Source organism: Tamandua tetradactyla, chromosome 13 (assembly GCF_023851605.1).
Source record: "Tamandua tetradactyla isolate mTamTet1 chromosome 13, mTamTet1.pri, whole genome shotgun sequence".
Lineage (NCBI taxonomy): Eukaryota > Metazoa > Chordata > Mammalia > Pilosa > Myrmecophagidae > Tamandua > Tamandua tetradactyla.
This window is the reverse complement of record NC_135339.1, coordinates 10,464,451-10,490,923: the sequence shown is the minus strand read 5'-3', so window position 1 is coordinate 10,490,923 and position 26,473 is coordinate 10,464,451. Positions and strand designations below refer to the sequence as shown.

General features: G+C 45.0%; 1 protein-coding gene across 2 annotated transcripts in view; it reads right to left on the bottom strand.

Annotated features, from left to right (window-relative positions):
• The window catches only part of GRID1 (glutamate ionotropic receptor delta type subunit 1), a 729,341-nt gene that overhangs the window by 29,323 nt on the left and 673,545 nt on the right, over window positions 1-26,473 (bottom strand). For both annotated transcript variants that reach the window (XM_077124708.1, XM_077124709.1), the window contains one exon: window positions 14,057-14,252. In XM_077124708.1, coding sequence (XP_076980823.1) covers window positions 14,057-14,252 — 196 coding nt within the window. The remainder of the gene's footprint in view (window positions 1-14,056; window positions 14,253-26,473) is intronic.

The window sequence follows — 26,473 nt, the reverse complement described above, 5'->3', positions numbered from 1 at the left end:
TGCCCAAGCTGGCACAAGATGGATATGAGAACCAAACCCAGTTCTTGTTTATTCAAATCCCCTCCTCTATTCACTACACCATGTTACCTTAACTGAGGAAAGCAGCATTTGCTCACACATCGGACTTCATTGAAACAAAGTTTGCGTGAGACCCATAGGACTGGGTCCTGAGGCCAGAGAGCTTTTGCCCTCTAAGGAAAACTCCTCTGAATGCATCTCTTGCCAGCAAAAGGTTGGTGGAAGCTGGCAATTCAGATGATGCTGGAAGGAGAGGGGGGCAGTCAAACTGCACATGAGCACAACTAATATCAAAGCAGGTCCCATAATGTGTCATGTGACCCATTCATTCTCCCACACCATCGGTGGTCAACCTTTCCTTTGATGGCCTTTTAGATAATGTCAGCCTAAGAAAGAGTTCACACAATAGCCTTAAAACACTTGGAGGAACTACAAAAAAGGTCCTGGTGGAAAAGATCCAAATGGACTACTGTCCCCCACAGCTGACAACCTCTGGGCTGGTGCTGTCAGGATTTCCAGCATTATACAGCCAAAGTATCACAAAAGTTCATCATCAGAGGGGCCTGCCAGCGCCACAGGACAAACTTTCAAACCGCCCACTTGGCCCCACCTGGAAAGCCCCCGTGATGCCAGCATTGCTACATTCACTGACAGGTCCCAGATATCAGGCCTCCTGTTAACTGTTTGTTAACTACCTGTGCTCTCAGAGCCAGGCTACACTGCAGGCCTCTTTCAGCTACAGACTCCTCAAATACTGAAGATGACAAATTTCACTGCCAAGTATTTTCTTTAGCAGGCTTGACATTTTTGTTTTCTTTGTCGGATTCTCATCAACCTGCTCCTCAGAGCCCTTACTGTTCCTATTACTCTTACTGGTTTGAGTTAAGTCACCTGTCCCTGTTTCCATCTCCATCTGTCTCTTTCCTTCTCTCTCTCTCTCTCTCTCTCTCTCTGTCTCTCTCTCTATCTCTCTCTCTCTGTCTCTGTCTCTCTCTCTCTCTCTCTCTCTCTCTCTCTCTCTCTCTCACACACACACACACACACACACACTGACACCACAATTAAAACTTAGGGTCTAGAGCAAATCACAATATCTTCATGTTGGAAAGTAAAGAGAACCATCAACTCTTTATTACAGCTACTTATCCCAGTGAAACCTCAACTTCCACCCATATGGCTTATATATCATTGAAGATGACAATGATAAGAAGAGCACAAGGATGGTATAGTCAGATGGCCCTTGGGCAGTAATTTAACCTTCTGTGGTTCCATATCCTTTATTTACAAAATCAAAATATCGCAAAATGCTTTCAGTGGTGAGGATAAAGTGCATGAGAACAATCACACATGTAATAGTTTCTCCATAAATGTTATTTTCCTTCCTTCCTTTCTACTTTTTTTATTCCTGGACAATCTTGAATCAATAAAAATGAAAATAACAATAAGCTAAAACAAAAATCTCCAGCAGTGTGACCAACCCAATAAATCAAGGCCATTTTCATCAGCAATGGCTTCTTGATTTTAATGTTAATCAAATAGCAAAACAATTCAATTCAAAAATGCAAAAAAACTTAAGTCATAAAACCCAAAGCCATAATACTCGGTGGAACAAATAAAATGGAGTCAGCCCACATTTATAGCCAAGACTAAGGCGACACATTATCAGACCTGGGAACAAAGCAAATTACAGGGCAGAGGAAATATGAAAAATAAAATCAGATTTAAAAGGTATGAACATCCTCCCACAACCTCTAATGAGGAGTTTGAAAATAATCAAGGTTAGCATGATGGCACAGATATTGGTTTGATTCCAGGGCTTACTCTACCAAATTATAAAAATTGCAAAAGAAAGTAATTGAAGAATTCATAATGAGATTTGCTTGGCAATGCTCAAAACCCAATGCAAAGAAATTTAATAAGGGAAGCACAGTGGGGGCTTTCCTTGATCTTTGGACTGTATTATCCCAAACCAATCATCATAGAACAGAATTAAACAGCAAGGGATTATGAAGGGTCCGACTTATTCAGTTGTATAGTAACTGGATCCAGCAAGCCCAACCATGCCCTCCAAACCTGTGGGAGAGGACCCCTGGCCTTCCCTGGCCTCCCCTCCCCTTCCTGCACTCCTTACCTAAAGATCAAGCCCGGTGACATGTTTGATGAGGTTGTGCTCTGGGATGCACAGTGTGTTAAGGGCGCCCCTGACCCCTCAGCTTTGGCTAAGGCATGCAGGATAATCATGAGCCAGCCTGGCAAACAGAGAAATAGAACAGAGTTCTGGGCAGTGTGTACAGTGGTGTACAGAGATACGGAGAGGGCAGGAATCGTGGTGTATGAAGGGAACCACTCAGGTTTCATATGACTGGAGACCTGGGGAGTGGCAGGTAGCAGCCAATGCTTCAGTTGGATCATGTATCTCTTCCCATCTTCAAAGTATAAAGTATGGAGCTCAAATTCTGATTCTGATGCTTACTCAAGCTTGGCTTTCAGTCAAGTCCTTCTCCTCTTCAAACGTCTGTTTTCTCATTAATCTAATAGGTTGTGTTGAAGGACAAGTGAGATCATGTGTATGGGGGGGAGCACTTCACACAGTGTCTGGCTCATCCAAGAACTTATCTAATGGTGGGATTCATGGTTAAATTAATCCCTAGAGTATCCAACTATGTGATGCCAGTTCCCCATGGGAGGATGGCCATTGGCAAACTTAGGAAGGAAACAGAAGTGTTTGTTTTTTAAATAAAATAATGTCCAAAATAAGCCTTTGTCCTAACTTTGGCCTTAATTCACTTTTACTTACATCTTGAAGGAAATATCACTCCCACTTTTACATATGGACAGAGGTCAACACTGGTAAATGAGTTGACTAACCCTATGAATGAATAAATGGACAAAAGACCAAATGTTTTAAATAGTAAATCATTGCAGAAATACATGTTTAGGAAAAGAGGTTGTATGCGTATCACTTCTGATGATTTAACAAAGCTGGATCTATAACCATGATCATATTCAATTTCCTTGAACAGCAAAATTCACGGCTCACCGATGATAATGTCTAATGTGTCTCCAAGTTAAAAGACCTGAAAAGAAAGTGATTTCTGCTCCACTCCAGTACCCAGATGAATAAAAGACAGTAAAGCAAAAAGAAAAGCATACATACATTATATGCATATATAACTGCATACTTACAAATATACAGAGAAAGAGAGAAGGAAAGAAGAAAATTTAAATAAAGGATATGAGAAAAGAAGAAAAATACCAATTTATAAAAATATATCTCCTACTTAAGATATTTGATAAGAAACAACAACAACAAAAACAAAATAAACCCCTGAAGCATAAGTATGCTTCTGATTTAAAGGATAAGAATTAAATTCACTCAAAACCCTGCTTTTGGCATTACTCAATTGTATTTCAGTCAAGATTTAAAAATGTTTATAATATTTTTGACATCATAATTCCACTTGGGGGAATTTGATAGAAAGAAATAAAGTTGTGAACTAAAAAAATAAAAAAGCATTAGGCACAAAGATGTTCATTACAAGGTTATTTATATTAGTTAAAAACTGCAAATGACAACCAAGAAGGGAACGGTTCAAGAAATTATGTTACATTCACTTGAGGATATAATAACTAGACAATAAAATGGCTTTTTAAAAAGGGTTACAAATGGTGTTAGAAAAATGCAGGACAAAATATATTTTCTATAGCATTATAATTATATGAAATATTGGGGGGCATTTAAAACGGACTAGACAGAAACATATAGAGTAATCCCTACATTTGTATGTAGGAGGTGAAAAACATGTTTGATTGATTTCTGCTGCTTATATTAATTTTTTAATAGTCTAAACTTTTTTAATGGTGACATATTATACATATAATTTAAACATATAACCTAAAGGTTTCCTCTCAAAGTGGCTCTTTTTAAAAACTATTTGCATGGATGGGGGACAGTTGGCATTAGTGCAGATGGAGTTGGGTTGGACAATAAGGCAGAGCTTTATAGGAGGCTCCAGCTCACTTAGTGGCGAAAGCCTCAGGAAGGGGCTCTGAGAGCAGTGACGGTTGGCCAGAGAAAATACCACTGCCTTCACTATCACACAAGGAAACCACACATTCAGTAGAAATAAAACTGAGTTTTATTCACATAGAGTTCAATTGTCTTTTTTGCCTCTTATTTCCATTATCTTCTATTATTTCCTTCTTGCCACAGTTTTTTCATGCCATATTCTTATACTTTTATCATCAGAATTGAAGAGGGATTTTTCCTCTCCCTTCCCTCCCTTCTTTCCTGTCTTTCTTTCTTTTTACTGCCTCTCCTAAAAGTCCCAAAAGAGCAGAAAAGGCATTTAGATTGTAAAATAAAGGTGCATGAAAGGGCTATTTTAGGGAGCTCTGCCCAACCTCACTAGGCAGAATAAATCCCTCCTCTCTGCCTCCATAGCCTTTTCCATATTATATAACAGCTTCTAGATTTTGACAGGGTTACCTTGAAGACGACAAAGTCTGAGACTTAACATTCTGACATCAATGATAATAACATATTATATCAAAATCCACAGGATGCAGCTAAAGCAGTTCTTAGAAGGAAATTCCTAGCTTTAAATGCTTATATTAGGAAAGGAAAAAGTGTAAAATCATTTACCTCACTTTCAACATTAAAAAAAACTAGGAAAGTAAAAGTAAATTCAACCCAAACTAAATAGAAGAAAAGATATATCTAGACCTACAGATTTGAAATCAACATAATATAAAAGCAACTGAAAGTCAGTAGAGTCAAAAGTTGAATCTTTGAAAAGGAAAAGGAGGTTCATGCATTGGAATTTTGTAAACATATTAATTTTCATCCCAAATCATCTACAGATTCAATGTGATAGCTATCAAAACCCCAGCAGACTTTTCTGAAGAAATTGATAAGCTTATTCTAAAACTGCAATGAAAATAAAAATGATCTAGAATAGCCCACAAAATTTTTGTAAAAGAACTTGCAGGACTTACACTGACTTGAGGAATAAAATAAAATAAAGCTACAGTGATCAGCAGAACAAAATAGAGAATATACCAACACATGTAAGGACAAATAATTTTCTAGCCTATTTGTTAAGGAAATCGAAGTCTTTTAATGATTGGTACCAGGTGAATCGGATAATTGTATGGAAAAGAGTAAACCTGGACTGCTACCTCATCCCATATGCAAAAATAATCTGAGATGAAACATAGGACTAAATGTAAAAACCTCTAGAAGAAAACACAGAAGACTATCTGTATAACTTTGGGGGTAGTCAAAACTTCCATGGGATGTGAAAAGGCATTAATCATAACATTTCTGATTATATGATTATAACAGAAATATGAAAATGTGAGAAATTGGATTTTAGAAAAATTAAAAATATCTACTCCTCAAAAAGATCTACTTTAAGAAATAAATGGGCAAGTGAAAACCTGGTAAGGATATTTACAGTACTTATATTTGATCAAAGACGTATAACTGGAATGCATAAAGAACTCATAATAAATCAATAGTGAAAAGATGAACAGTCCAATAAAAATGAAGAAAATACTTAAGCATGCACTTCACAAAAGATGATATATGGATAGTCAATAAGAACATGAAAAAGTGCTCAGCATTGTTAGGCACTGAAGGAATGCAATTTAAAACGATAATGTGATATCTGTTCAAACATATTAAATAGGCTACAGTCAAAAAGACTGGCAGATGCTGCTTCGGATGTCAAACAACTGGAAAGCACAAATCCTCATAGCGGGAATGCAAACTCACATAACCACTCGGAGGTGGCTGACGGTTTCCTACTGTGTTAAATACACCTCTAACCTATGCTCCAGAAATCCTACTTTGACATATTTAGCAAAGATACATGGGAACATGACCCCACAAATGATACAAAGAAGGATGCTAATATCGTCTTAGTCACCATAGCCCTAAATTGGCAACAACTAAAATGCATGTCACCTGGAGAATGGATATACAGTTGAGGTTTATTCATACAAGGGAGTACTACTCAACTAAAAGGTAAAAAATACTGATCTCCACAATACCACAGGGACATTCTACTGGGTAGAAAAAGTCAAACGAAATACATAAACTCTGTGATTCCATGTATATGAAATTTTAAAAAGGTAAAACTGACCTGTGATGATAGAAATCACTTAAGTGGTTGCCTCTGAGGAAGGGGTGAATGGACTGAAAAGTGATAACAGAAAACATTTTGAGTGCTTAAAAGGGTCTATGTGTGTTTTGGCTGATGATTACAAAGTTGTATAGCACTGTCAAAACTGCAGAAATGAATACTTAATAGAAGTGTATGTTTTGGATGTTGAGTGTCCATTATACCTCATAAAAAGACTAACTCTAATCACCCTTATGGTTATATATATATGAAGATACATATATATCTTCTTTTCCTAAGATATAGGAGGTGCTAAGACTGCTTACTCAAACATCTATTCACACCGATTGCTGCAATACACATGGGATGCTTCCCAATTTTTAGCACTGGCAACTCACAACTCATAAGGGCAGCTTTTCCAGTGTCACAGATGGTTCAGAGAAGGTAATCCACTCGTCTTAAGTCGCACATTAAATTAAGGTGAAACTGTGACTTAAACTTCTAACATCTAAGCAGAAATTAATCATACTACACTCCCAGAATGGATCGATGAATGCATAACTGAGTGAAGGACAGAAGAGACCACCCAATTTGCAAAATGGTTATAGTGACCTTTGAGCAAGGACAAAAGGTTGAGAGATGAACACCATCCAATGTGTTCCTGAGGGGGAAAGAGGACTATGGAATTCCCTGACCCAGGCTGATGCAGGGGCAGGGAAAGCACAACTTACGGGTATCGGAAAAAGGCTGCAAGGCCCATTGCTGCTACCAAGAGCACTGCTTTTGTGGTCCACTCCCCAGGGCTGCACAGTTCCGGGCAGTCTCTTTTCTGGGGAGTCAAATCTGCATCGAGGCCCCCTTCCATCACCTGCATTCCTGATGTTTGAACGTAGCATCCCAAAAGTTTACGTAGGTGCCACCCCATATACGCTCCCTCCCCCTCCTTAATGGAATCCCCAGGGTGGCACAGAACCAGGAGGCCAGCCTTCCTCGCCTGCCTCCTTCCAAATGGAGGGCGCTGTGGGGTAGCCAAGTCCCTGGTCACCCCCGGAAGCCTACTGTCCTTCTGGGGGCCACCTCTTAACCACAGTACGGGGTCCCTGACACTCAGTGGGGAGTGCATGCAAGGACAAGAAGGGGAAGGGGTCAAACGCAGGAACTGGGATGTGGCACCTAAGTACAATCTGGTGCCGGGACAAGCATTAAATCAGTGGTGGAAATAAGGAAGATTTGTGGGATTGCTTTCCTCCTGCATTTGCATGCGCACTCTGTGACCTCAGCAATATTTACGGAGTGGAAAACAAACCACCTTCTGATAATAACTCCTGGCCTTAAAAAACTACTTCCCTCTGAAAAATGCCATCTGCAGCCAAAGGGTCTGAAACAAGTTACTTGGCTATTTATTCAAAGAGCTCAATGAGCTGTGAAGATTGACATTTAAACTATTAACAATGTATTTTATTTGACAGTGCTATTAAATATTAGGTCTCATTTATGTAGAGGTTTAACCAATTGCCAGTCTGGATGAAGCCCTGGCACTGCACAGAAGCTGGGTTATGCTGGAGGTTACCAAGGGAGCTGATCAAGTTAAAGTAAACAACACAACAAAATCCCTCCAGCAACAGTCAAGTCTGACTTCATGTGACAAAGTTGTCATCCTATAAATCTGAACCACCTGCCAGCCCAACGCTGCATCACAGTTTCTCTAAGTGATACTTTTAATAGTTTAGGAAATCAAAGGATAAACACACAGACTTAAATAACTTTCCCGGTGTCATAAGGAAGGCTTTTAAAAGTGGGATCCCAGTGCATATCTTGCTACTCTGGTGTCAAAGAGGAAGGGAAATAAATCCACAAAAACCTGTGAGAAGGTGGAAAACACACTATGGGAAAGGATCGGCGCTGCCTTCCTGTGAGAAGAGGCAAATCTGGAGTCAAGTTGATGACAGCTCAACTACAGAATTCCAAGGTCTCTCTGTGACCTTGGATGAGTCACCTGATTTCTCTGAGGCTCAGGTCCCATTTCTGTATTATGGGGATAGCACCAACCGAGTACTTTTGTTTAGGAGGAAGGATATAATGTATGTAAATCACTTGGCCTAGTGCCTATACTTAGAGAGAGTTCAATAGATTTCAGGTGGAGATTCAGGCCAGGCTGGGAGAAAAGCTGGCTGGCAATGCAGTGAAGGAAAATTCCCCGGGCTACAGGAAGTTAAGGCTGGAAAAGACATGAAGAGCTGGTCTGTAGGCAGAGCCCGTTTGAGTCATGACCTGCCCAATGATGCAAAGCTTGGGGTAGTGTCCCTGGAGCTCCCCATGGCTCGGGACCAAGGGTCCACAAACTGTATCGGTAAAGAGCCAGATACTAAATATTTGAGAATCTTCAGGCCACACGGTGTCTATGCAACTATTCTACTCTGCTGAAGTAGCAGGAAAGCAACCAGCAACAAGGAAATGAATGGCTGTGGCTGTGCTCCAATAAAACTTTACATAAAAAAACAGGGGGCAGGCTGGATTGGGCCTCTGGGTTCTAGTTAGCCAACCCCTGATCTAGACTCTCTTCTGTCTCATTGAACCATGCAGCTGAGAGGAGCGAAGGCAGACTCTCTCCTCTCTCTGGGACGTTTCACAGGAGCATCTCCTCCCCAAGTGAAGGCTATCAAGAGACAGTCCAATAGGGATTGTAGAGCTACTTCTCTGGTCCCCTCATCAGGAAATCTATGCAGGGCAACCAACTAACTGATGGCAGGGACTATATCTCCAATTTTCTATCGAGTCAGAGAGCAAAACAGAAGACTCATTCAGGGGTAATCTAGTATTTATTGAGATTGACCAGGTGCTAGGCAGATTTGCTGTAATACACGTATGCTGTAGGATTCTACTGAATAGAAATGTCCCTCCTTTCCAAATTCCTTCCTGTCTGTTCACAGACAGAGATCAGCAAGGACTGCCCTCATCTTCTCCAAGAGGTCACTGGCTTGAAGGAGTGGATCACGGCCATGGGGTAACTATGTCACAATCCCTTTCTCTGGCTCTGGTACCATGGAAAAGGGATCACATCTTGCTAAGCAATTTCCCACCTAAATTGGTTTCAAGTCATTAAAAGCTGCAGCACTCCCAAGGAAAAAATAAGAGCAGCTCTCCAAGGTTACCCTCGATAGTGAGCTCCTTGACTTTGGAAGCAATTAGACATTGCTCCACTACCGAGTACGCTCTGGAAATGGAGCTGGAGTCACGAAAGAGCAACTGGAAATTAGAAGTGTGACTGTCCTTCCGTTGCTACAGAAGTTTCTCTAGGAAGTCCCTGGTGGGCATCTGCTATCTTTGCCAGGCTGCCTGCATTGTGTGGAAGTGGGTTCTGTGTGACATTTGGAGAGGATGTTCCTCCTGGAGTATACGGCTCAGGCCAGTTTGTCCAAACGTGCTGTAGTTTTTTTTTCTCTCTTATGGTCTCTGGATTAAGGATATGGCCTTCGGTCAAGGGCCTGGCCATTTCCAGCCTGTTCTGCTGCAGGCTGAGGAATTCAGCTGGTTGCTGAAGCCAAGCTTGCAGGGGCAAGAAGTAGCTCCAGGAGCCGGGAAAAGGTAGAATTTCAGACAGCCAAGCGTGTAGGCCCAGCAGTCACCTGCTCATGAAGAAGGGGGCTGAGCCTGTATCTGAGCTCTGCTTCCAGCCAAAATCACAGGGCACTCCATTTTCTGACAATAGTAAGAACTCACTTTTATGACCTTAGTTATAAAACCCTTAACATTTGCTGAGTGCTGGCTATCAGATTTCTCAAAGATCCAAATGCAAAAAGATTTGTGACCCCAAAGGCAGCTTGGGGTTTATAAAATAAAATTAGTACATTGTACGTTACTGAAAAAAATAATATTTTGCATCGTGAAGTGATATACATTTATATAAGGAATCCTTTCTTTTCATCCCTTACCACTTGTTATGTTGTTCTTTTCAAGAGCAAGGCCCTATGCATTTCGAGAGGGTGAAGGATTTCTAATAAGTCACCAGTGGACTAGGGGTAGATGGGATGACAAGGAGACGTTTCCCTAGAGGACCATGTCCAGATGTGTCCCCCTGCAGAGTTGTTTACTGGGGGGTGTTGCCTTCCCAAAGCAAACCAAGGGCAAGGATGGGGCTGGGCCTGCAAGGGAGGAAAGATGTGGCATGTGCGGGAAAACCAATCTCTGCCTGACACCGTCTGGGCATGTTTATTCAGAAGAGTTAACATCCAGAACCGGATTAATTACAACTCTTGTTCCGAAATACATTGTCCATTTGTTGAGGCATGGGCCTGGTTTTTTCTGACATCATTTATTATTTATAATAATATGAAAGGAAAATGGAAAGCACCCATGGCCTCAACCCAGCATTGACCCTGACCCTGTCTTATAACCAACAACGTGCTCCTCTCCCTCTTGTCGCTCTGCCTCTCCCATGTGTAGTAAGCATCACCCACATTTGAGCTTTACTGCTACTTTTGAGGCATGCATGCGTGTACGTGTTTCATAACTTTTTTAAAAAGCTATAGAGTTGCATGCTATTCTCTACTAGATGAACCATACAAAATTGCCCTTAAGGCTATCTGTTCAATATTACACTGCTAAGATCTCATCTATACGATTGCACATATTTGTGTTTCATCCATTTCATTGGGTACGATATTTCCTCCCCCATTAATGACTATTTGGGTTGTTTCTTGGGAATTTGACTCTACAAACAATGCTAACAACTGTGGCCTTTCTTATCTTGTAGAGTGTATGAGGGATTTTATTTTGGGTGCATACTCGAGGACAGCATTGCTTGGTCATAGGGAATATGAATGTGCAGTTTCATAGGACACTGGAAAACTCCTTTCCAAAGTGGTCATACTGATTCCACCAGCAATCACCACCTGTTATTCCATGCCCTCTCCACCACCTCTCAGTTTTTGCCAGTCTACTGGTGTAAAATTATATATCTTTATGGTTTTGGTTTGCATTTCAAGATCCCTAATGATTTTGACCATCTCTTCCTCTGCTTACGGACCTATGAATTGCCTCATCTGTAAAAGGCCTGTGCAAGACTCTTGCTCATTTTTCTATTAAATCGTTTGAGCTTTCCTTGCTGATCTGTAAATACTCTTGATATTAATCCTACACTGGTTATATGTGTTGTAAATATTTTCTCCCAGTGTGTGTGTGACCTGCTTTTTTATTTTCTTTCCAATGTCCTGTAATGAACAGAGGTTTAATAAAGTCAGATATAACTATCTTTCCTTTCTAAGAGGAGCTTTTGTAGCACCGTTGCAATGAATCTTCCCACGAATCTTGTGGCTAGGAGTATCAGCTCTCTCTGATGGATAAAGAAAGCAGGGAAGGAGAACTCAGGGCTATTTGGCCCAGCCTTACATTCATAAAAGGCCTTACATCACTTTTTTGTCATTATGTTCAAATGAGGCCACCTACAGCAACACAGATTTGCTGCCCTCATTGGAAGAAGACCTTGCAGCTCGAGGCAAGTGTGCATCATTTGTAGTGTACTGAGAAGTGAGGTTTCAATAATTCCCGTAAGTATGTGAATGTCTATTATTTTTGCAGAATATGCCTTTATTAAATGTAAAGATTCAAAATCTACCACTTTCAAATATTTTAAGCATCTAGTGTAACCCCCAAACAGGAAGTTGCAGAGCCTCTCCCAACTCTGAGAGGTGACAGAGAGAGAGTGACTTTAAGTTTACACACTTAGAGAGCAGTGTGACTGGGATTCACACAAATGTGTGGGGCCCCAGAGCCCAGATGCTGTCCGCTGTATGATGGTCTAAATGATGAGGAAAAGCCATCCTGAGCCAATCACGATGCCAGGAGGCATTTATGGGCCCCTCCCCACAGACAACTCAGCAGCCAGATGCCTGGCCCCTCTGCTACAGAGGTCTCCAAATGCCTGTAAGCTTCTGAACTAGGACTCAAGACCCTGCCCCCTTCCTTGGACCTCCATGGGGCCCAAGAGGCACAGGCCAGAGGGCAGAGGACCCCAGTTGTGAAGCACAGGGACGTGGGCCTTGGTGGCCCTGAGGTTTGCCCAAGGCTGTCCTCTTACATCTCACTGCCCTCTGCAGTCAGGCCAGGCCATCACCAAGTGGCCGGGGGTGGGGGCATCGATGCATGTATATGTGTGCACACAAGTGGGAGTACATATGGCTTGTGTGATTGTGTGCATGTGGGGGGAGGGGTGCCTATGCCAGTGTGTACATGTGAGAGAATAATATGAGTGCACATGATTATGTATGTGAGTTTATGTGAGAATGTGCGTGTGTAAGAGAATGTGTGTGTGTGTGAAGGTTCCATAGAAGTAGAATGGTGAGATGAGAATGGAGGGGAGGGGACACTGCAGCAGGCTGGATGGACAAGCATGTGAGTGTGTGTGCTCACACGTGTGAGAGCAAATGAGAGAAAGAAAAGGTTCCGTAGAGGTGGAGTCAGGGGGTGGGGGGCAGGCAGGAGGAGGCCCGGCAGCAGGTGAGTGGCCGGCCTGAGGAGTTGGGGCAGTAGAGCTGGCCGTGGGGCTGGTCAGCCTTCTCTCATCATTCACTAATGGCGTCGGGGACAGAGCACCTTGTAGGTGTCACTGGACATAAAGAACCCCACCAATGGTACCCTTCTAACACCTGCCTTCATCCACCATGCCCTTCCTCATCAGCCTTTAAGGGTGCCCCAGCCCGTGGAGGAAAAGGTGCCACACTTTTCAACCTGGAACTCAAGGCGCCAAGTGGTCAGAACCTAAAGGTACGACCCAGAGTCTCTGATCCTCGTCTGTAAATGGGCTCACAGAGCCCAATTCAGGTTGCAGCAGTGAATTTATGGGAATGAATGAGCAACACCTCACAGTGGTAGAGGATGTGATGGCCTTTCCCTGCCCTTCCTTTCTCTGGTCCCTGTGCTTCCCCACCTGTCCTCTCACAGTTTTCCCAGGACAGCCTCCACCCGCAGTGCAGTGTTTGGCACCATGTCCCAAGCATACCTCCCCTCCACAGCCCCACCCCACAGAAGTGCCTTGTCCACTGGGCCGACTCGCCCACCTCCCGATCAGCCCTCCCCATCTCGACACCATCCTGACCCCCTTCTGAAGCTCCTTGCTCACTTCACACACCCCCCCTTGGTCCTCTGCTCCTGCCTTCCCAGGTTCTGTGGTAGGTGGGCAGGTTCCCTGATTTAGTCACGTTCGTAATCTCATCCACGGCCCTGTGGCTGTGAGCCCCTGGTAAATGAGCCCTCTTGAAGGCACTGATTGAGCTAAGGTGCACCCAGCTGAAGCAAGGTGGGTCTTAATCTGGATTTACTGGAGGCCTTATACAGAGAAGGCCATAGGGAGAAGCTGGAAGCTAGTGGGGACACAGAAGAGACAGGGGAGGACATCACCATTTGACGGGAAAGCCCAGGATCTCCAACGGGTGCATAGAATGCTCCAGTCTTTGGGGAGGAAGCAAGCCTCTTGGTTTTAGACTTCTAGCCTCAAAACCACGAGTCAATAACTTCTTGTTGCTAAGCCCAAGCCAGTGTGTTGTAGTTGTGACAGGAGCATGACCAAACCAAGACCCCTGGATGTGAAGGCTCCTCTCTGCAGCCATCCTAGAACCCAAGACCAGCTCAGGGCCAAACTCGGGCTTACTCTGCCTTCTCCTCACAGACTAGCACCACTTTGGAAACTTGGAAGGTACTATTGAGCTGCCCTCTGTGCTTGCTGCCCAGAATAGGGCACCTACCTAAAAAATGCCTACATCTCCATGCAACGTCTCATGCCTCTGAGAGTCCTTCTTTAACCCAGCTGAGGATGGATCACCCTGCAGGCAAAGGGTTTCTCACTTTGGGGATGATGGCGCCCACTCCACTGCCCTGCCACGGCGAACACAACCCCATGGCTGGTGCCCACCTACCTTTCTGATGCCCTCTGAAGGACTAGACACGCAGTTGTCGGCCCCTCCGTTCTTGCTGATGGTCCTCCAGAGCTCGGCGAACGTGCTGTCCTGCTCCAGCGGGTTGGTGCCCTTGGCCCGAAAGTACTCGTACACAGCAGAATCTCTGACGGTGCCGTAGGACATCTCCACTTGTTTGGACAGGTCCTGGAATGTTCTGGAAGGCAGAAAGGCAACAAGGCATGGGTACACGCTGCACACTGAACACAGCAGAGATAGGAACTGGCTTCTTGGTGAGCTCTGCCGGGGCCACTGACCACCTTCAGCCCTAACCCAGCAGCACGGGCCCCTCAGCCCCAAACATGCCTTACCAACACCTCGCTCTATCCTGGTTATGTTTCAGCCGTGAGGATTAATTCTATAAGAGCACCAAGTACCGAAAGCCTGGTCCTGAACTGAGCTTGAGGGATACAGGGATGAGCTTGGCCTCGGAGAGCTTAGGGTCAAAGCCTGAGACACAGAATTGCAAGAGACAAACAATGTAAAGTTGCTGGGGCCACCATGAGGGTCCCCAATGTAAATACCTATAGAAGCTGGGCGGGGACGAACACAGGTGAGTAGGTGCAGGATGATGCTAACTGGCCACTGACTCTCAATGTGGGTGGGGAAGATGCACTCAGAGACTGTCATTCCTGAAGACACACGTCCCGTCCTACTCTTGCTTCTAACCTGGTGTTCCAGTCAACTGTTGCCTTTCATATGCCCTTTCCCTCCAATTAATTTCTTTCTTTCTTTTTCTTTTTCTTTTTCTTTTTCTTTTTCTTTTTCTTTTTTTCTTTCTTTCTTTCTTTCTTTCTTTCTTTCTTTCTGTCTGTCTGTCTCTCTTTCTCTCTCTCTCTTTCTCTCTCTTTCCTTTCTCTCTTTCTTTTTCTTTCTCTTTTGCTTTTATTCTCTTTCTTTTTCTTTCATTCTCTCTCTCTTTCTTTCTTTTTCTTTCATTTTCTCTTTCTTTCTCTTTCTTTCCCTCTCTCTTTTTCTCTTTCCCCCTTTCTTCACCTATTTCTTTCTCTCTTCCTTCCTTTCTGTCTCTATTTATTTTTGTATGCTGTAAATGGGTCACATTTCATTTCACTCTTCTCCCACAAGTATCCTGCTATAGCAGCACCATTTGTTGAATTTTTATTTGTTTACTTGTTTGTTTTTTGGGGAGGTGCATGGGCTGGGAATTGAACCCGGGTCTCCCATATGGCAGGCAAGAATTCTACCACTGGACTACCATTGTACCTTTCCAATTAATTTTTTAAGAAAACAAAGAAATCTCCCAATTTTTAAATGTTGGCAAGTATTTAAAATAAAGATGCTGTGTGGACCACCAGGGTGAAGTTCGGAGAAAGCACCGTGGAAGGGCTATCCGTTCGTGACCTCTGTTGCGTGAAGGGGAGGCAGGCGGCTCCCACCAGGAGCACAATGGAGAGAGGGAACATGTCAGGGAAGGTCCATGGCAGCCTGAGAGCAAATGAGTGAGCTGGGAACAGAGCTGGAGAGTCTTCTCTAGGGGGGCAGTAGCCAGAACAACTGGAACAAAGTTCTTTACTTGGCCAGGGAGAAGCCATCCCTGGCTCAGTGTGCACAGAGAATTGGGGGGAAAAAAGTGGCGAGCCAGGCTCTGACCTGATGGTCTTCATTCACTTGGCTTCTGGAATATTCTGTCTCTCCTCCTTACCAACACAAATCATGAAGTCCACCCGTCACTGAGCGCCCAGGGTTCTCAGCCTCTTTTACGCAAACCTTCACTTTCTGGTCTCTTCACGGTGTAGCTCCCACCCTCACACTCAGCACCGCAGCCAATCCCGAACAAGAAATCCCAAACGCACCCCACCGACGGTTCCCAGCCAGGATGCTCTCCCTGCCTGGGATCCTTTATCTCACTTATCCACCTCCTTACAGATTGACTGTATCCCTCAAAAAGCTATGTTGAATTCCTGACCTCTGGGACCTCAAAAGGTGATCTGATCTGGAAATCAGGTCATTACAGCCAGAATTAAGCAAGTTTCAAATGAGTTCATATCAGAGTAGGGTGAGCCTTACTGACATTCTTATAAGTAAAGGACATTTGGCCCAGATGGACAGACAGAGAGGGGAAGGCCCCGGGAGGACCGAGGTGGAGACTGAAGCCTAAGGACTGCTGCCACCCCCAGAGGCTGGGAGAGGGGCAGGGACAGACCCTGCCTGGAGATGCAAGGGGAGTATGGCCCTGCCCACAACCTTAATTCCAGGTTCCTAGGATCTGAATGGCGAGGTCATGCATTTCTGCTGCTTGAAGTCACCCAGTTTGTTACAGCAGCCCCAGAAAGCTACAAGCCATCTGATACACTTCTACAAGGGCCTTGAAGGTCCCACTCCTGCCTCCCCCTGTAGGTTGCCCTCCCTGCCCCCACCAACACCCCCCCTCCCCTGGCCCGGGCCAGCTGCGTGGTCTCTGCACTGCGCACAGCAGCTTCTGCCCCTCCCAAGGCAGCGTTCTCAGTGAGAACAAGCAAGCTCTGGAGTCAAACCAGCTACACCGACTCCCAGATCCACTGTCAGCAACCCAGTGGGCCTGGGCAAGTCACTTCACCCCTCTCTGCCTCTCGGTGTCCCAGTTTTTTTTTTAAATAGGAGCAGAAGAGCCTGTAGCTGAGGGTTACTGTGAAGATTAAGTGTGGTGCTGTGTGTTCAGAGATTACGGCGGCAGCTAGGACACAGTCCATGTGCAGTAGCAGTGATTATTCTGAGCGATCGTTATACCTCTGTTACTCCCCCCCGGGCCATAAGAACTTAAAGGACTGGGGCCAGAGCAGCCCCATCTTTGCATCTGGGCTCTGGGTCCAGCACAAGACTCCAGCTTGCACAGCCCGGGCCTTGGCTGCACGGGGAGGAGCCTGCAAAGGCTGCTTCCTCCTGTTTGGAGACGCGTTCCACCATGCGCATTTGGCTTTTGCTACATGGGCCAGAGACACGGCTCAGGACCCGTTTCAATACATTACAGATGAAAGGAAACATAAAATAGCAAACTCAATGAAGAAATCTTTCTAATTATTGTTCATTATTTATATCTAATTGAAGCAAGATGTTCCTTTGCTTGAAGAGCCCCGAGGGTTGTAACTCTGTCGTAATTTGCCTGTCATGAAAGGAGGTGGGGGTGGCGGTGGGGTGATCTTTTTTAAGTTTTTTTTTTTTTTAATTTTTCTCCTGGTAATACAAACAAACACAGGGCTTTGATGAATGGGAAACATCAGGATGAATTACATAGTTGAGTCTAAATACTGAACTGCTCTAAATTACTGCCATTTCTGTGAGTACAGAATGAATGTGTAACCACTAGGGAGCTTGGGACTACTGTCTCATCCCCACATTTGAAATGGAGATTGCCTCTCTCCTCTGGTATTTATTCATGACTGTGCCCCTAACCAGAGGCTTTAGGAAGTATCTCTGGATGACAAGCAGGCAGCCCGAATTGTTTATGGCTTCACGTCCATGTCTGTGCCAGTGTAAACCACTGTTCCCTCCCCAAAAGGCCATCGCCACCTCCCTTTGTGCCAGCCTCATGGTTCATGCCTAAGGGCCTCGGTCCACCTTCTCTCATAGCCACAAGTCGATTCAAGGGATTTCTCCCATTTCACGCGCATGCTCCCTCTTGCAGCACAGGTTTCTGAGTTCACTAATGCACCCAGCACATACATGGTAGACAGTGCTGTGATAGTTCTGGGCCAACAGAGGGAGACTTGAGCGGGGAAGCCCAACTATTCCTACATGAAAGCAGTCTTTTCCCTGGGCCAGTTGTCCTTGTGTCACACTGTACAGTTCTGGGAGAGACATGCATGGAGGGATAAAGGAGGACAGGGACAGCCAGCCAACCAGGCTGCCAAGTCCACGCTGGCCATCAGTGGAAGACAGATGCTGAGGCCAGACGGGACACCCATCTGAACAATTTAGGGAAGCTTTCCCAGGAGCAGGCAGCACTCATAGCATATTTAATTTAGCACTTGACTTGGCAATAATAGCCAGAAAGTTTTCAGACTCGCCCACCCACCGAGATGAATATCTGCCCATCACAGGTGGGGTCACAACAAGCTTAACGTGCACGATGCAACTGATGAGTCATTCAACTGCCTATGCCACCGAGGGTCAGGGAGGACTTGCTAGGTAAGGCACGTTGGCACCTGGATCAATGAAAAGTATGGAGCACCCTCAAAGGGGTTCTCAGCATGGGTGGGTGAACAGTTAGAAAATGAAGCCAACAATGAGAAAACAGCACGAGAGGGGCAAAATAAAGATTGGCATGGAGGACTCCGGAAGCACAGAGGAGAAACACTTAACCCATATACAGAGCCTTGAAGGATGGGTGGAAGTAGTAGGGTGGCGAACCCAGTGGTGGGGTGTTCCAAGAGAGAAACTAAGACTTGCGAAAGTACTGATGCTCGTTACACGTAGGTCCCACAGCAGGGGGCCATTCAGTGTACTGGTCAAACAGAGCAAAGATTTTAGAATCAGACTGAGCTGGGAGTGAATCCTGCCTCTGAAAGTCCTTAGCTGTTTAACTTAGATCAGCAGACCTCCAAGTATGGTCCTTGCAGCTGTAGCACCAGCAGAACCTGGGACTTGGTGTGAAATGCAAATTCTCAGGCCGCACCCAGCCCTAAGAGAATCAGACTCTGGCAGTGGGGCCCGGACATCTGTCTTCACAGCCTGCCAGGTGATTCTGATGCTTGTATTTCAGAACCACTGACCGAGTCAAGACATTTGCTATCTGGAGACTCAGCAATTTTAACTGTTAAATGGAGACATTCCTGCCTATCCCACAGGGTGGATTAAAGACGAAAGGTCCCAGACATATAAAGCAGCTAGGATGACATCTGGTACACAGTCGTACTTAAGAAATGCTGGCTCTTTGGTTGGAGGGGCAGGAAGGAGTCATGGGCAGCGTGATGGGGGAGTTCGATGGAACAAGAACCTGTCCCTGCATCTGCTCCTCTGAGGTCTCCTCGGTGTGGAGCTGGTAGCTTCCATCTCACTGCCAAGGCACATGCAGATGCTCGCCTCTCGGTGCTCAATCTGCCGCCTGGTGAACGCCACGCACTTGAGACAGGTACTGGCGTGGAGAAGCTGGAACTCACGAGGAGCATGGAGACCCCAAAACCCACTGGCAGGCAACATGGGCCATCGTTTTTGGGGTCCTGGTGGTAGCACCTTGGGAAGGTAATGAGCATGTGGGCAAACAAAGCTGCCCTGGGAGGGCATCTTCAAAATTGTGGACCTCAAGCCGCCCATTGGTGTCTGGACTTGCTAACTATGTACCGCAGTGCAAATGTGTGCACTGTTGAGTTGAAGCTGTCCTTCTCTCTCTGTGGTTCACTACTTATCACCTTTTCCTCTTTTTAGTAACATTTAGTATCGGAGTCCTTCCAAGACAAAGCTTTGCCTCCTCTCCAAGCTTACTTTTCAACCAATACCTTTTACTCAACTGGGTCCTACTGGAACTGGGTATGGGACATGGGAGCTGAGTCTCTGTGTCTCCTGCCCTGGAATACTGATCTCTGTGGGTTCCCTTGGCCGGGAACATAGCTGACCCCTGGGAGCGAATCAGACCATCTTGGCAAAGGTAAGCATCCCCTTGCCTCTGAGAGTAGTTTCCTCCAATTAACAAAAGTCCCACAAAGTCTCCTTCAGCTACCAAGCTCACCTCCATCTCCTTTCCTTCCCTCATCTTTTTCCATAAATCAATCTCACTATTTCCTAGATACATTTTCATTAACAAAGAGATAAATGTATTTTTAGCATGAGAAAAATCAATACTACAAGATTTGTAAATACATCTTTGCATGCTACAGAGATATTTACATTGGCAATGGAGATAAATATACTTGCAACAAGAGCAGAATCAATATACAGTACATGTAACACAGATTTCAGCCCTACTGGGATGCCATAATCCTGGGCCCAATAAATCTAAATACCAAATCCCTATTATTCATCTTTAAGGAGGACACAAGAAATTGAAGTGGCCCGAAACACATGGGAGGATGGGATGCTCATCACCATAATTTGAAGCTATTGTAACTACAACTCACAGCTGCCTTTACTTTTACCCCAGCAGTCTCACTCTCCTGTGTCTTGGGTCTGTTTCTACAAGAAACAATGCCGCACTAATCAGGCAGGATGGCCTGGTGAGGTTTCCACAGGCTGCTGACCGAATCTTTGGCCCTTATGACCTTCCTTTCTAGCCCAATCCCTGGCCCCCTGCCTTTCTTCCCCAAGGCTCCTCCATTGTGCTCCCCACCTCTCAGGCAGTGCCCTTCCACCTGGAGGCTTTGGCACATTTTCCAGTCTCTCTGACCCTCTCCCCAGAACAGAGTTCTTCAAGGTGGACAGGACCTCAGGTGAAGACTGGGCCACTCCAAGGCGATTCTCAGACCTTCATTCATTCATTCAAAAAATGAAGGGATACAGTATGAATACCGTATACAAAGACCCTGCTCTCGTAGATTTCCACCATAAAGATGGGGCCAGGGAGGAAACACACATATCCACAGCTCCAACAAAGACACACAACGTTACATAATCAAGTGGTCAGCAAAGTTTCTGGAAAGGGTCAGCTAGTATATGACCCGGTACCTCTGCCATGCCTTTTGGATCACTGGTTGCATATTCTTCTTTGTTTTCTGTTCTGATTTTTTTTTCTACATTCTAAAGATGTTTGGGGAAAAAAAAAAACATGATCACAGCTTGTAGACTGTTGAAAAGCAAGAGGGGAACAGATTTAGCCTTCAGGGGTAATAGTTTGCTGACCCCCAAGGTAATGCGCTCAGTGATGGTAAGTAAGAGTTACAGGAAATATGAAAAATGATTATACAAGGTGGCCAGAGGGGATGGGGATGGCTTAGACACTGCAGTTGACATCTGGGGCATAATTCCCCCCCTACCTTTTCTGACTCTGGACTGTGAGGAGGTAAGGGAAGAGAGGAGTGCGTGGAGGAGCAGGGCTGATGCCAGGCCTTGCAGGAAACTTGAGGAAAGGTGATGCTGAACCATCACCCAGAGCTCTCGGTGTGTCACAGCCTAAAGAGGACACAACTCTGAGTGGTCACCACGTGATTGCAGATGATAATCCACTGCAAGCATGCTGTCAGGTTAGTGCCCTCTGTCTTGAATTCTCAGGGCTGGTATGACAAAGCCCCACAAACTGGGTAGCTCAAAATAACAGAAATGGCTTGTCTCATAGTTCTCTAGAAGCCAGAAATCCAAACTCAAGGTGTCAGCAGGGCCAGGCGCCCTCTGAAACCTGTGGGGGAGAATCATCCCGTGCCTCCTCCTAGCTTCTGGTGTTTGCCACCAAGCCTTGGTGCTCTGCAGCTTGTAGCCCCATCACTCTACTCTCTACCCGCTCCGTGTCTGTCTGTATGTGTCCGAATTTCCTCTTCTTATGAGGGCACTGGTCATACTGGATGAGGGCCCACCTGGACGGCCTCATCTTAAATAATCACATCTCCAAAGACCCCGTTTCCAAATAGGGTCAACAGTCGCAATCCGGGGGTTAGAACTTGAACACGTCTTTTTAAGGGACAGAATTCAACCCCTATAAGGACACTTGGTGAACCACCAGGACGAGACCCAAGTGGCCCACACATCACCCAGGGTCAGGCCTGCCCTGGGAATCCAGCTGACACTCGTTGCCTCCATCCCCACCTTCCTTCTACCTCCTTTTCTCTCCAAATCCCATTTATTTGATGATTCCTAAAAGTAAAAGATGGGGGGTATGGTATGTATGAATTTTTTTCTGTTTTCTTTTTATTTCTTTTTCTGAATAGATGCAAATGTTCCAAGAAATGATCATGATGATGAATATGCAACTATGTGATGATAGTGTGAATTACTGATTATATATGTAGAACGGAATGATCAAAAGTTAAAAAAAAAAAAAGTAAAAGATGCCCAAAATCCACCACCAAGAGCAACAACTGAAAACCCTCAAAGGCATCGGTATATATTATATTTCCATTCTTATTAAACATAACCGTTCATAAATGTAAATATACATAGGAACAATAATTACAGGAATAAACAGTGAAAAGTTGTGAGACTTCCACTTTTCCCCAATGTCTGTCTGTAAAATCAGCATTTCTTCTTACACTGTAAAGCAAAAGGCCGTCTGAATAAACTTCAAAATTCCTCTGCCACCAAGGCACCAGTTGGGGACCCTGAGAGCTGGGCTCTGAGCTCCCTTCTCTCTTGCATTTCTGCCACCTCTGCCTGGGCCAATCGCCCAGTGCAGCCAAGATCCCCTTGGAGGAAGGAGACCACTCTCCTTTCCCAACAAAATGCCCTCACCCTGCAGCCATAAGAGCAGGCTCTGAAAGGCTTTGGCAGTTATACCTTCATTCCTCAGAGCTAGACAAATGGGCTCATCTGTAGAGACAAGGCCACCAAAGAGCCCAGGGCCAGGTGAGATGCCCTCACCAAGGCAGGCTGGGCTTGTCCTCACCTTTGCATCCCCTGTCTGGACCCAAAGCAGCTGGGATAGCCAGAAGATCATTGCTGAAATGAGGGCACAAGCACCATTTATTTCTGATTTACCCAGCTCTGCCTAGACCCTGGAACTGAGCGTTTGGTAACAGGTTTTGAAGGATGGCACTGTGAGCATCCCCTTGTTTGGGTCGGACCACTGGGTGCCAGTCAGCAAGCAGAGGCCGGGTGGGTGGCAGGGGGTCAATGTCACACTCATGACTAAATCAAATCCGGGGATGTCTGATGCCATCAGGTAAAGAGGCATCAGCCTGCAAAGCGTTCTGTGCCCCAGTTGCCGCCTCGGCCAGGCTCTCCCCATGCTGCCCTCCTCTGGGGCTGCCAGCCTGATGAACCACATGCTCTCTCAAGCCTCCAAACTTTCAATCAGGCTGATGGTCAGTCTGGCCTGCCATGCCATGCCTTTTTCATGCGACTACAACCTACACACCCTTGAAGAAGCAGCTCAGCTGTCATCTCCAATAGAAAGCCTTTACAAGTCACAGATCCAGGCCTCATCCACGTGTCTGGGCTCAGCTCACTTGTATTGTGTAACCCCATGTACAAGCGTCTGTCTCCCCAGCTCAACAGTGAGTTCTGTTGGGGTGTGGATTCTTTGTCTGCGTCTGGAGGCCCATCAACCCACGTATGGTATGGTCATCAACCATTGTTGTCACTGTTTTCTGAAAGAATCAGCTCTGGTTTATAGAAATTGCCTGCCCACTCTGTGTTGCAACCAAATAGCTATGTATGGCTGGGGGACAACCCAGATCACGGATATCATGGGGACTGGTCCAGCTTTAGAATCATAACCACTAACCTCAAGTGGATCCTTCATGTTGCCTGGCAGACTTCTAAATTTCCCTGGTCCATTTGTTCTCCCACTCCCTTAGATGACTCTTGGACAATGACCCTGTTTCTTACTTCCTGAAAATGTAGAAGTGATCAGGGGAAAGCATTGCTTCTCCAGAAAACACCTTGTCTAAAACCACCAAACATCTACCTTCCCTCCTTTTAAAATGGCAGAACTGTCCTTGTACCTATTTATGTCCACCACTCTGCTTGTCTCCTGGATTGAAGAATTTCTTGCTTTCCTGAGTATGCTGCTCTTTGAATTGTCACCTCTATCTCCAACATTAAGAAACTGCCTCTCTTTATAGATCATTTCATCAGCGTGAAAACACATACATCATCTGTCTTTACAAGAAAAAAAATCTTTCTCTGAAATCATATCCTCATCCATCCCAATTCTTCTCTAAGAGAGTTATCCATGGTATCATCTCCCCTTACTATCTCCCTATTTCTCATGAACCTACCTTAATCAGATTTCATCCCACCACTTCACTGAAGTGGCTCTTGTGGCAGTCATGAGACCTCCCAAGTACGATGGCCAACTCCTCATGTCAGCCCCAGGAGCAGCATCTGACAAACATGACCACATCATCCATCTTGGAGACCTTTCTTCACTAGGTTTCCAAGGTAACACTCTTTCTTAGGTTTTCTAGTTTTTCTCCTTGACTAGTTCTTTTTCTTCCCAGACTTTGAATATTGGGGTATCCCTGGGCTCAATTCACAGACTCTTCTCTTTTCTGGTTGTATACCCTTTCACCATGAACTCAAGTCAATTGGTTGTTGATGCCATCTCTAGAAGGATGAATCCGAAATGGACAATACTGCTCTGACCTATCCCATCAACTCCAGGAAAATGCCCACCTGAAACCTCTGTTTAGTTATCCAGTAGATCTCCAGAGTAAACATGTTCAAACCCAAACTCTTGAATTATGCATCTAGTCCACCCCATCTTGGTCAAAGGTTGCTCTGTTCTTTGAGATGCTGGGGCCAAAAACCTTGGAATCCCCCACTGACTCATCTCTTTCTTTGCAATTTCAGTATATCTGATGTCTTTTACCATCAAGATACATCTGAAATCTGATAATTTCTCATCAACTTTACTGCAAATCACTCTATGTCATATCCAGATATTGAAATACCCTCCTTAATGGTCTCTCTTTATTCTCCTTTAACCTCTATAATCTATTTCCTCAGTGGAAAGCAGAGGGATTCTTTCAAATTTAAGTCAGATCATGTCATATCATTGCTCAAAACCCTTCAACGGCTTCTCATCTCTCAGAGGGAAATATAAAACCCTTATAAGGCCTGAAAACTCCCACATGATCTGAACCCACTACCTCTGCTCTCACCACACTGCCCTCCTTGCCTTCCTACCTTGCGGATTTTTCTGGCTGTTTTTACCCTTGGCCTGGTATATTCTTTCCAATACTCACTTCTTCAGTTTCTTGGATCTGACCAAATGTTACCTTCTCTGTGAGGCCTTTGCTGACAAACCTACATAAAATATTACTGCCATAAAGTATATGACAAAAATAAAGAAATATACCAAACCTGACTAAATAGGGCTGTTGAATATCAGTTCTCCCACTAGGATGGGGTGGAGCTGTTTTATTTATTGCTACATCACCAATGACTACAATTAGAGTGATCGAGTATCTTGGTTTGCTCCAGGCCTGAGGGATTTTCTGGGATGTAGGACTTTCCGTGCTAAAACTGGGAAGGTTCTGGCTAAACTATGCTAGTTTGCCACTTTACCTATAGCAGTCCCAGGGACACAGCATTCAATAATAAATATGGGTTGAATGCATAAAAGAAATGTAAACGAATTAGCCTTTCTCTTGCATTTCAAATATCTAGATTGAATATTCTGTTTGGAAACGTCTTCGTCTTGGGTTGACCAGACTCCTTTCAGGACAGATGTGGGCTGTCTACAGAGAGGCAGGCAGAGAAAAGACTTGAGGTGCTTGAAGCAAACAGCTGTACCCCTGAGCTACATAGGTCAGAGCCAGCCCAGAAGCAAGATGACCGGGGACCCCAGGGATCAAACTGGTTCTCCCAAGACTCCCTCTTCAAGGTCTGGAAGCCTCAAGATCCAGCCTCCATCTGGACCTAATGAAACTCAGACACCGTCTGCTTCCCCACTTTCCGTTATCCCTGCCTGCTCTGTGGGAGCCTCATGCAGGCAGCTCTGCCAGCCGGCAGTACCACCATGCCAAGAACATGGCTGACTCCCAGCTCACAACACCAGCAAATATTTGCTGCCACAAATCACTACAAAAGCAGGATGCACCATTAACCTTTAATATATCAGTGCTGGGGCTCTTAATCTATGATGAGGCTGTCATAAATGTGACTGAGATGCAAATCACAGCAGCAGCCCTTTGGGAGGCTGTGAAGGTGCCTTCCCTCTTTCTGGCTCCGGCTGCATCTCCTGAACTCCTGGGTAACAGCCTGGTTCTCTTCTCTCTCTGCTGGCTTCTGTTTGCACCATCCTTCCCTACCCCTCCTCCTTCTTTGCAGATGTGTGACTAAGCCCCTCCAACATGTAAGCTTCCCTAGCAGTCACTAGACATGCTAGAAAAAAGGTATAATAATATTAACTTCCTCACTGAGCTAAATCCTTCATTTGTATTGCTTCATTTAGCCTTGGCAATAACATTTTCACAAAGGTATTGTTATCCCCCCATTTCTGTGTTGAAGGAGCTGTGACTCAGAGAGATTCAGTAACTTAGGGAAGGTCCCAGAATCTATCTTTGCCCTCAAGCCTCCTCAGTACGAAACCTGGATGTTTGGTGCCACCCTTGATGACATCCCAGGGCTCAGTTGGGACGATTAACGAGCAAATGGACAATCACAAATGTTGTGCAAAATATTTTGCTAGAATTAAGCACTGGGTATTGTGGAGGTGCAGGTGAGTCGACCCCACCTTGACAGCTGAGGGGTGGCTATGGGAGTGTAGAGAAAGCATTAGCAGGGAAGACAGGGGTTATGTTGAGATGTAAGAAAAAAGAGGGCGTTGGCATGTCCAGGAATAAAAGATGCTCT